Below are 12,286 nucleotides of genomic sequence, written 5' to 3'. Positions count from 1 at the left end.
AGAGGTGTCACCTTTAAAGTATACCCAGATGATGAATTTGTAATAACTTTTGTTTAGATTATTATGTGAATAAGCATATTGACGGCTCCTGGAATGGATTATGTCCACAAGGAATCGGTTATTTATGAGATAATGTATTGCTTTATCACAATGTTTTAATAATTGTACTGTATTTGGATAGTCTGACATTTTGTGGAGATATATATATATATATATATATATATATATATATATATATATATATAATAAATAAATAAAATATAATTTTTTTTTTTAATCTCAAACTGTTTTTAGATAAATGTTGTGCCTCAAGTCCCATACTTTTTTTCTTATGGAGATGTGGCAGACTTTTTATTATCCAGGTTCTTCATTATATGCTTTATTCTGAATCTTTATTTCAGAAAGCATTGGATCACTTATTTCCGTTGACAGATCTCAATGCTTTGGGTGGACCATTTGACTTTGGACACTTTGCCATTGTTTCCATAACCATAACAACATTTGATTGATTTTTATAATTTTGTGATTAATTTTTTACTTGTTGTCTGGAGTTGCTCATTACATTAAAACTCTCAGCAGATTGAATACACAAATGAAGTGCATACATGTGAGCTGTTAGAAAGATTTTTGTATAACCAATATTCAGATTCCCACCCACCTGCCCAGCTGTACAAACTCAGTGGTAGATTTGTGATCCTGCTGTTCGGTTTTGGGCTCCTTTCCCACCTTAAAACCGCTTACTGGACTGTGAATTATTGCACCAAAGGTCTTCTCCCTAATTGCTAAATACATGCTTTCCAATTCCTAGTGCCTTAGACATTTTAGGATGACAGCACTCTGCGGTGGAGCAAAGCCTGTCAGGTAGCCTTCCATGTGTGAACTGCCAAATCCTCCATTTAGTGTGCTATAATGAACAGTTGCTTGTCTCTACTGTGTGATTTGTTTCTGAACAGTCTGTTTATCAGAAGATCTGTTGTAAATGATCATGAAGAGATGCTGTAATTAGTATGTGGGAGTTCACATACACCAAGGGTGGTTTAACAGGCCCCAGTTCATAAAGTGAGTTGCTTCTATGCCTGAATAGTTATTTGTGGGTGCTGTGGACTATTAATGGTTATTATACAGGATTTATAATAGTGCCAACAGTTTGCTCAGCACTTTACAATGGGGCAAACAGTACAGCTACAATACAATTCAATACAGGAAAAATAGGAGGACCCTGCTCGTTAGAGCTGTTCTAATGATTTCTTTTCCAGCCGATTAGGTGCTAGTTTGTACAAAAAAAAATAGATTTTTATATTAACCAACATGTCCACTTTGGTTGTATTGTCAACTACAAGGGTGAGAAGACTGCACATGGCAACATATAGAGGAAATGTGATATTTATGTGGCACATTAATAGCTTAGATTAGGTTGTGTAATGACAGTCTCGTTAGACCCCCAGCACTGCCTAAACCTTTTTAGTAACTTAGAAGTGTAGAAGAGGTAAGCTCTGCTTTTGTGGCTTGATCAATGATTTTCTTATATCTAAAGGTTTACACTTAAAATAAATCATCATGTTGGCTCACTTCATACAAATGTGTATATCATTTAAAAAAGAAAAGTCTTTGGCAATGGACATCTCCCTTTTAACAGCTGGCTCAGTGTTGATCTTATAATGAAGCACACAGAAATTCCGGTTTGTAGAAAGATATTTTACTGCGGACAAAATAGATTTTTTTTTTTTTCTTTTAGAACCACAAACTGCATTATTAGAGACGCAGACCATTCTTTAGGCCTTTTGAAATATGTAATTTGTGCTGCTTCTCAAAATTTTCCGGCTGAATTAGAGCTGGGTATTATTCTCATCGATCAAAAAAAAAAGCTTTGACCTAAAAAGACATTGACATGTTTTATTTATAATTAGTAGATTTTCAGATGCTGCTTCCTTGTTGGCACCGTTTCTGCTGGCACAGTTCTTTGGAAGCCCTGCAGCTAATTCTTTCTGTGTCCTTCCAGGCTGGTAAAGTGAAGAAGCCCGTGTCCGAGCAGGAGAAGACTGAGGAAGGTCTGGGGCCCAATATTAAGAGTATAGTCACCATGCTCATGCTGATGCTCTTGATGATGTTTGCTGTACACTGTACATGGGTAACTAGCAATGCCTACTCCAGCCCCAGTGTCGTACTCGCATCATACAATCACGACGGGTAAGAAATGGCGCTCATTGTGCTTATGTGGTTATAGTCCAAAACACTTAATGTATGCATAAAGTATTTCACAACTGTTGAGGTTTGATGTTATGATAGTTGTGCAAAAGTTTATCAAAAACATATTTTCGGTAATTTAATATACTAAAATCATTATTCGCACACACAAACCCCGTCCCCTTAGAAAACCAACAATAAATATTTGTTCACTTTCATTTGTGCCTATTTTGTAAAACTGTGAACATCAAAACTGTTGCGCAAAACTAATTACCGTATATATTCGCGTATAAGCCGACCCGAATATAAGCCAAGGCACCTAACTTTACCACAAAAAAATGGGAAAACTTATTGACTCGAGTATAAGAATAGGGTGTCCTTCTGCATGCCTAGACTGACATTTAACATGGGAGTCTATGGAAGGGGTGCCCGGTTTGAAAAAATCGGGGCTACATGTGTGCCAAGTTCCGGGTCCAGGGGACCTACAAGCGGCCGGTACCAGGTCCCCAAAGTCACCGGATAAATTACCATTTAACATGGGAGTCTATGGAAAGGGTGCCTGGCTTTGCACACTTGTGGAGTGGGTCTACATGTGTGCACCCTTTCTGAGTTGGGTGACCAGAGATCAAGCATTTAGCCACCTAGAGTTTGCATTGTTTTTTGTCAGTCTGGGCAAATCTTTAACCACTTGCTTACTGGGCACATATACCCCCCTCCTGCCCAGGTGAAATTTCAGCTTCCGGCACTGCGTCGTTTTAACTGACAATTGCGCGGTCGTGCGAAGTGGCTCCCAAACAAAATTGACGTCCTTTTTTCCCCACAGGTAGAGCTTTCTTTTGGTGGTATTTGATCGCCTGTGCGGTTTTTATTTTTTGCGCTATAAACCAAAAGTGCGACAATTTTGAAAAAAAATACAATATTTTTTACTTGTTGCTATAATAAATAGCCCAATTAAAAAAAAAAACACATTTTTTTCTCAGTTTAGGCCAATACGTATTCTTCTACATATTTTTGGTAAAAAAAAAAAACGCAATAAGCGCAAAAGTTATAGCGCCTACAAAATAGGGGACAGGATTATTATTATTTTTTTTTTTTTACTAGAAATGGCGGCGATCTGCGATTTCTATTGGGACTGCGGCGTTATGGCAGACACTTTTGACACATTTTTGGCGCCATTCACATTTATACTGCGATCAGTGCTATAAATATTCACTAATTACTGTATAAATGTGACTGCCATTGAAGGGGTTAACACTAGGGGGTGAGGAAGGGGTTAAATATGTTCCCTATATAGTGTTCTAACTGTAGGTGGGGGGGGGGGGGGGTGACCGATCTGTGTCTCTATGTACAAGAGACACAGATCGGTCTCCTCTCCAGAGACAGGACGCTGTCTCTGTGTGAGTCGGCAATGACAGATGATCTCATATGTTTACATATGAGATCATCTCTCATTGGCCGCACAGATCGCATCGCAAACGGCCACTCTGATTGGCCGTTCGCGGCGATCTGTAATTGGCTGTGTCCGAGGGACACAGCCAACACAGAAGTTCCCCGCTGCGCGCTCTGGAGCGCGCGCAGGGAACGCCCAAAGGGGCGGACGTCAATTGACGTCTAGTTGGGTTTTGAGATCCGCGCTGTAGCCGTCAAAGGTTAAAGGTTATTAAACCAGAGCTGTCAAGAGAAATGGAGGAAATAAACCAAGTGTATGCTATCTTTTTAAAGTGGTTCTAAAGCCTAAACATTTTTTTACCTTCATGCATTCCTTGCAGTCGGGTAAAAAAAAAACTTGATTGGGGTTGCTCTACAAAACCATTGCACAGAGCAGGCAAGTACAATATTTTTCTGATTTAAAAAATAAAAATAAAATGTTTTACATTTGCGATCACCTAAACGTATACTGCTTGTATAATGCTACAATATTGTCGTTCTTCCTATTTACATGCAACGACCACTTGCAATTCCTAAGCTTCTGCAGAAAAATGATGGCAGTTACCGTTTTGATGATGTTTTCTTAGCAATATTTAATTTGTATAAGCATCTTTGACCTGTGCTTTTATCGCTCAGATTCTTTCTTTAGACTGCAGCTGCATAAACACTAACACTAGTGCATTTGGTGGCTATGCAGATGATTTAGGAAGGATATATTATTAAATTTTGGTGCTTTGACATCATCCGTCTTATTTCAGAACAAGAAACATCTTGGATGACTTCAGAGAAGCTTACTACTGGCTAAGACAGAACACAGATGAGCATGCCCGAGTCATGTCATGGTGGGATTATGGCTACCAAATAGCAGGAATGGCTAATCGGACGACGTTGGTAGATAACAATACGTGGAATAACAGTCACATAGCACTGGTAAGACCTGTGAATAGTGTGAACCAGGATAAATAGAATGTTTACTACCTATGAAAATATTGCTCAACAAATGAAAAAGCTACCATGCCCCAATATGTGTTTACTATACAGAAGGGATATTGGGAGAATGTCAATGCTATTTCTACAAAAATAACATTGGATCTGCTGCTCAAGGCACTTTTTTTCACCTTTTTATAGGCTACTGCATACAATGTAAAAAAAATACCTTTTACTCTTGGGGTCTTGCATAGGATCTTTCTGACCTTGAGTATCTCTTTCCCTTCCAGATCAGACAGTAAACTACTTTGGTGTCTCATGGAAGCAGGCAGGGTCAGAATTGAGCACTTTATTTTAAACTAGACCAATTTGACTGCAGAAAGATCCAAGCCCTACTATCGCCTCCACTGAATCCCCTAGCTGCATTTCAAATCTGGCATTTCTTTAGGTCTTTATCACCTCCCAAACAATACAAGAGGCCACTTCCCCCTTCGAACCCTTGTGCCAAAATACTGCACATATTATCTGCTCTGGGTGTTCTACAAGCACCGTTTCCCCTTATGATGACTATCCGAACTATGCATCACATTTACCAATCCTCAGTCATTTCATAATTTTTTTGAGATGGTATTGCATACCTGCCCATAAACAAATCCTGCAGGTTCCTTACTCATGCTGGTGTTGCCAGCAAAGCAGGGGATTGTTAATGCACATTTTTGGGACAGACCTTTTACTCTGCCCATCTTGGGCTGATATACACAAAATAATCTGTCCGCTTGCTTTGGTGTATTTGGGGGCCTACCCTGCCAACTACCTCATGCGTAATTACAGTGCTACTAAAAAGGTGCAGATGTTCTTGCAGCCCAAATCCTCCTAATCATGGGCTACAGCTCTATGGAAATCCACAATACCCTACACGATTCAGGTGTTCACCGGAGTTAATGTAATTTATGAAATGTAGGAACTGACCGCTACTCTGTCTACAATTGTGAAGAAAAATTTTGCAACACATAACTGCCCTGGCCAGCCTTCACTTTCTCTTCCTCATACCCAGCTCTGAAATCCCCTGCTACTTTAGCTCTCCCACCTTTCTATAATTTAGCTAGTAAGGCATCTAGGCAGTACTCTTGTGCAGAGCATAAACTGTTTATTACGTACAAGGCATACACTTTAAACACGGGTAGGGACACTTCCCTTAGCCTTGTCACAGAGGGGGTAGGGGACAAGGAAGAACTAACGGAAACTCAACACTTTTAGTACATTCAAACAGAAACTACAATTGAAGCGCACAAAGGGATTATGATAAGCAGTCAGCCCATCTCTACACATCCCCATGCACACCTTTTGTCTATGTGCTATGACATAACATAATTGCACACAATAACAAGAGGAGGGGGGAGAAGGGATACAACTTATATACAGAGACATCTCATGGACATTGATAGTTTTCTGTAGGTCTGGTAGCAATCGTTTTCATGTGTTGGCCACCTAACAATTTGTCTGCAAGTGCCAAAAAGAGGAAAAAAAGTTTCAAGTAACAAATATTGGGCCCCTTTCACACGGGGTGGATCAGTAATGATCCGCCTCCTTATGTCTGTAAGCTCAGCGAGGATCGCTCCGTATATCCCCGCTGAGCAGGCGGATGACAGGGCGGTCTCCGCACACTGTGCATGGACTGCCCTGTCTTTTCTCCGCTCTCCCCTATGGGGGGAGCGGATGAACACGGACCGTATGTCCGTGTTCATCCGATCCGCTCTGCAGATGGAAGAAAAAAATAGGGTTTTCTTCCGTCTGCAAAATCGGATGTTTGCGGAGGCGGACGATTACGGGTTTCAGCGGGTGACACCCGCAATCGCATAGGGACCAATGCATGTGCCTTTTTCATCCGCAAACGGATGGATGAAAAAGCGGACATACGGTCCGCACGTGTGAAAGGGGCCTTGGTTAACACATTCTAATGTTTCAAAGTGATTTTTAAATTGATTTTATCGATCTCTTCTTTCCCTCAAAAGTGTGTGTGTGTGTGTGTGTATGTGCATGTCTTCAGTCCAATGGAAGGAACAAAAATGCATAGTTCCTAGGATTTATTAGTCAGCAGCAGTAGATAAATGTGGCCCCTCTGCTTGGTGATTTTTATAGCTTTCAGCTAGATTAAGTGCAAGTGACTTGTTCTCTTACGGATGAGGAATGATCGCCAGATCACACAATTTTTTTCCCACTACCTTGAAAATATCTGCTGAGCGCTTCAGATATTGCAAGTACCCATTATTGAGGGGCATCTATAAAAGGCTCAGTAGTCACACAAGTGTCACATTGCACTGGTAGATTGTTTTGCTGTCAGGCCTGCCGTTACCCAGTAAAAGTGCACTTACCCTTCGCACTCATTTAGGCTTCATTATTTTATATTACTTCATATTTTATGTAACCTCAGTATATCAGACTTTGATTGCTATTGATCTCTTTACCTTACACACCACTGTCAGTATGCATATGGGAGAATTATGTAGGCTGTCATTGTAGACATTTGTAGCGGTACCCCCATGGGGGCTGCTGATTAACTCTATACCCCACTGCCCACCCCGACTCTGCAAATCCCCTTACCTCTGACACCTTGGGTTCCATCCTGAAATGTCATGTTATTAATGAGAAGCTCACACAATTTCACTGAACCCCCTCAGGAATGTTTACTGAGATAAAGGAAAACAAAATGACAAATGTATGAACACAAATTGTTATTGACAAAAATATTATTCAATGCATATATGTCATGTACTTGTAAGCCGATGACAACCTGAAGGGGTATATGTGAACAGGTGCATAGGGAGATAAACCTTCAATACCTTTTAACACATGTATTGAATACCTTCTCATTGAGGCCTTGACACACAGACCAGTACCAAAAATGCACATTAGTAAATGCAGTAAAACAATGCAAGATCTGACCATTTCTCATTAAATGGCTCCCCCTAGGTTGCAGTTCAGAGCAGAACTCCCATAGTACAGTAACACTTTGTAGAAGAAGAAAGTGGTAAATGTTCCTCAATTTCCATATGTCTTCGGCTAGCCTTATATTATACTGCAGTGTTGAATTGTATTTTTGCTTGTATTCCAAAAGAACAAAAAGTTGCAGAATAACATGCTAATGATTGCTCAGCTGAAGAACTATTCGCACTTGTTAGTTCATTTATATGTGTGAGTAATGCATTACTGGCCTTGCAGCATAGGAGAGAAAAGCAAGGCCCCAAAGTCTAGCTGTATGATGCCTGGGTGCCGCAGATCCAAAGCCGTGGAACTACAAGTCTCACTAGCAGTCTGTAAGAAATAACTCACTGAGCAATACTGCAGTCACTACTTGGATGGGCAGGTGCCCTCTCACCACAATGGATCCCAGAGATATTAGACTTGTCCAGAATCTCCTCCTGGTGCTTCTGTTGGTGAGGATGGTGTTGCCATGCCATGCTGCGACTCCTGGTGGGCTGAAATGCAGATGGCTTCAAATGCTCTGAAGCGCAGGCCGATCCACCTGCTCGATTAGCAGGGCCATCCTCAAAGATCTCTATGAAGCAGGTGATCCGATTTCTCCACTGTAGGCCGCAGTCTCCTGGTGACACACACACAGACCTGCTGGCAGTTAAATGGCGTCCAGAGTGGCTGAAAGCAGGCCACGCCTGTCCTTTTACCTTCCCCTCCCAGCAGGCAACAGCCTTGTCCTGTAGTCCAAGGCTGATTTAAGAGCGTCACTTCCTCACCCAGACTACATATCCCACAATGCATGGCTCTGTTCACTTTTTAGAAGGAAGGAAAATCCTGACAGGGTTCAGCGGTCACTAGAGGGAGCCAAACTCTTTATCAAATTCAAATTTATCAAATAACTGCAGTAGCAACCCCTGGGATACACATTTCTTTTTAATTAGTTCCCTGGCTTTCATGATATGTCATGGATTCAGTTCTTTTGGTCCCTGACCCAGAAGTAAACATGAAAAATACTGGCACTCATCTAGGACTGTCATTTTAAAAGGACTGGTGCACTGTCTGCATAGCAAGACGTTTGGGATCTGTATTGATCACTTGAATTCACTTGTTTTGACCAAACTAACAAATAAACTCTCTATATATACAGCCATTGTGTCACAAGAAACTGTTCACTTGGAAAAGCAAAGTTTAGTAACTAAGTGTTCATAAGCAAGAAAAAATCAATCTCTCCCTCCCCCTTTGTATTACAGGATGTGCTCTTGTAGCACCTCCAGATCTGAGGCTAGTTTGTAGTACCGTAATGGCTAAACTGTTTCTTAGGGTTTATTTAATTTCTTCAACATATTTTATTTTTTAATCGGTCATTGTGTGTTTTTTTTGTTTGTTTTTTTGAGACTTTGTTAGGCCAAATTGTTGGGAGTTTGGGGTAGACCAGGTGTTCGAGTTGTTACAGGCTGCATAGTTTGGAGTTGTCCTTGTTTAGTAGGGCTTTATGGTGTATGAGTTGGGACTGCTGTTTTGTAGGTGGTCCAAATATGATGGTGCCATCTTCTGTTCTGCGAGCAGTAAGGGAAATCTGCCTAGCTCAGACCAGCAAGCACTGTTAGAGGTGCTCCAATAGACGAGGAGGTGCTTGCAGAATTGCAGATAAAATGTGTATGTAGGGTTGGAGTGAGTCCCATTTAGATTGGTCTGGGTATGCAACAGGACCCCAAATTTTACTGCCATAAAGAATTGGGGGGTGTTATCAAAGTTTTCAGGCCAGACTTTTACCGCTGGTTTTAGGTAAATCTTTCACTCTCACCTTCTCCCTCCTCCTTTCTCGCTCTTTTGCATCACATTGTTATAATATCTGATATGTTATTTAATGTATATACATTTTTGCTTTGGTCACTTTTTGCATACAGAAGATATTTACTGACTTTATGTGTTATCCTTGTATATAGATATAATAGCATTACACCATTCCTGGATGCTTCCTGTGTGCTATAGAAGCAGAAATGAGTCATGTTCAGAGAGGATAAATAGTTGTTTAATTGCTTTCTTTTTTGCTGTCAGTGAACTGGCTGGCTGTTTTGTATCCTTAGATGTTTCTTTTCAAACATTGACTAATACTTTATCTGCCTTTTCTTTCAGGTCGGAAAAGCAATGTCTTCAAATGAATCCGCCGCCTATGAAATCATGAGAAGCTTGGATGTAGATTATGTATTGATTATTTTTGGAGGTGTAATTGGCTACTCAGGCGATGACATCAATAAGTTTCTCTGGATGGTTAGGATAGCAGAAGGAGAACATCCAAAAGATATCAGGGTAAGAACATTTTCTGTGTACATGACCTTTGAAAGGAGAGTTCTGCCTGCCCTTGTATATCAAGTCCTCTAGGACAGGGGTTGCATTTTGTGTTGGTGCCTGCTAGCTCAAAAGCTTCATTCTTTTGCAACACATTAATGTTAAACAAAAAAAAAGAGGAGGCCTTGAATATGTACGTACAAAACCATAAGTATGAAAATTGTTTATTTACATGCATGTTAATTTTATTATGGCGCTGCAGTATCAGAATGTAAGGGCCAGTTCACGCCAGACGCAGTTCTGTACAGTTTTGCGTGCATTCTTTCTGCACTAAAAATGCATGCAGTGTTCTATGTTTTCCAATGGCTCTAGTTAACACCATGCAGTCAGTTTCCGTTGCAGAAACTGACTGCATGGTGTGAACTAGAGCCATTGGAATAAATGGAAAACACTGTGCATTCATTTTGTGCAGAAAAAAAGCCCACGGAACTGCGTCTGGTGTGAACTGGCCTTTCTACATGAAAAACAAATGTGCCCCCATCGCTGTGCACACCTGTCCTACATCCATTGCAATCTTCAGGAAAGGGAGCAGAGACGAGAATCCTTTATTTTTCAGTAATCCTGTGAAGGTACAAAAACCGGAAGTGCTCAACTTTGAACACTTCTGTTTCAGGGCTGTCGGATCCTAAAAAAATACATCATTGCCACGCAGACTTGTTAAGCCACAAATGAGCATGGGTGCAAAGCTTAAAGCCCGGCTTCACAGTAGATGCGGCTCGCAGCAGGTGTCTGTTGCGTCCCCATTCTCCATTTCAGGGTTAAATCAGGTCCGAACTGTTTGCATGAATTTGGACCTGAAACTGAGCCAAAGACGCACAGGACCCTTTTCCAGTGCTGCCCACGGTCACCCTGGAGCTGTGTGAACCGGCTCCATTTGAGAACCAGTCAGTCTCTGGTCATGCAAATTGGATACATGGAATCCCACATCCAATTGCATAAGTGTGAACCCAGCCTAATGGTGGCTGTATTAAACATAAAAATGCCTTGAAAACCAACACTTAAAATAAAGTCCAAGTTTACCATATCACAAAAGATTCCCATATCAGAAAAAAAAAAAAAAAAACCCATGTGCATGTAGGTCAGGCACGTAAGCGATTATGCTATACGTTCATATCACAGCGCACACCAGAGCGATTGGAATACTTCTGAGCACAGCATTACAGTCGAATCGAGATTGACAAAGCTGTAACGCAAGGGTTGCCTGTGGACAATTTTGGGTATCGCAATTTTTGCAGGCACATACAAAATTAAATAATGACATATGTGGCATCTTTACTAAATGCGGTATTATCTTTTATATTTTACAGGCATTTTGGAAATTTTATATTTTAACCCTTGTGTACATCAAAATTGGGTGTAAAATATTTAACACCGTACCAAAAAACATAAATCCAAAATAAAACCTTTAATTCACCATGCAACACTACAAGTGCACTGCAAGTACAGTCACTTTAGATCTGAGGGGAATGGTTGGGAATAAGGGGAAGCTCTGATGATTTTTATCATCCAATCATGTACACGCAAAAATGCAGATTTTTTTTTTCCTTGTATGTCCCCCTCAGATCAACAGAAACTGCACTTCCAAGTGCACTTGCAGTTAATAAATAAACCCCTATGTGTAAAATAATTGATCAAACTAACCACATCATGTAAGCAATCAATGCATTAATTATAAATGAAGTGTAACAAAATAATTTGTCAAAACCACATATAAAACAAAAACAACCAGTTCATCAAACGGTGCAACAATTCATCAGATGTCAGAAAAAAGTTGCGTAGAGTCCAGACAACCAATCCACCGTGATTCTCTGTGTTATAAACCCCATAATGTATCCATCAAGATGCAGCTTATCAAATAGATAAAGAAAACCACACACCAAAATTAAACAAATGCCCCTCTGCATCTAAATAAACGCTGTGTGAGATCACATCAGCCCTCCTGCAGAGTCTAAAGCCAGCTGCTATGCTCATATTCTTCGCTTACCGGCACAATGGATCAGCATGAAAACACCAACACCGCCTTCAATTTTAATGTTTGTCAGTGGAGCGCTTGCATCATGTTGCAAAGATCAGCGTTAGTTTATAAAAGTATTTGTATTCAAGTCATCGGCTTTGATCTGGATTTATTTTTCAACTTTTAGGAAAGTGATTATTTCACACCCCAAGGAGAATTTCGAGTTGACAAGGCTGGATCTCCAACTCTGCTGAATTGTCTCATGTATAAAATGTCGTATTATCGATTTGGTGAAATGCAAGTAAGTATGACATTTAGCACTTGTTCTTAACGCTGCAAATTCTGTACAGAGCAGAATCCTGTGTTGGTAACCTCGGTGGCTCCAACTGAATGGATGAAGAATGTGAGACGTGTTGGCTTGCATACCTCACTTATTGATATTTTGTGTGTGTAAGCATATTCCTATATACA

General features: G+C 40.5%; 1 protein-coding gene across 1 annotated transcript in view; it reads left to right on the top strand.

Moving 5' to 3' along the window:
- The window catches only part of STT3B (STT3 oligosaccharyltransferase complex catalytic subunit B), a 190,091-nt gene that overhangs the window by 164,748 nt on the left and 13,057 nt on the right, over nucleotides 1-12,286 (top strand). Inside the window, exons 11-14 of the mRNA XM_040353087.1 lie at nucleotides 2,000-2,187; nucleotides 4,371-4,542; nucleotides 9,649-9,822; nucleotides 12,003-12,116. Coding sequence (XP_040209021.1) covers nucleotides 2,000-2,187; nucleotides 4,371-4,542; nucleotides 9,649-9,822; nucleotides 12,003-12,116 — 648 coding nt within the window. The remainder of the gene's footprint in view (nucleotides 1-1,999; nucleotides 2,188-4,370; nucleotides 4,543-9,648; nucleotides 9,823-12,002; nucleotides 12,117-12,286) is intronic.

This window comes from Rana temporaria, chromosome 5, assembly GCF_905171775.1.
Source record: "Rana temporaria chromosome 5, aRanTem1.1, whole genome shotgun sequence".
Classification (NCBI taxonomy): Eukaryota; Metazoa; Chordata; class Amphibia; order Anura; family Ranidae; genus Rana; species Rana temporaria.
The sequence above is the reverse complement of the archived record's forward strand: the minus strand, read 5'-3'. Positions and strand labels throughout refer to the sequence as shown.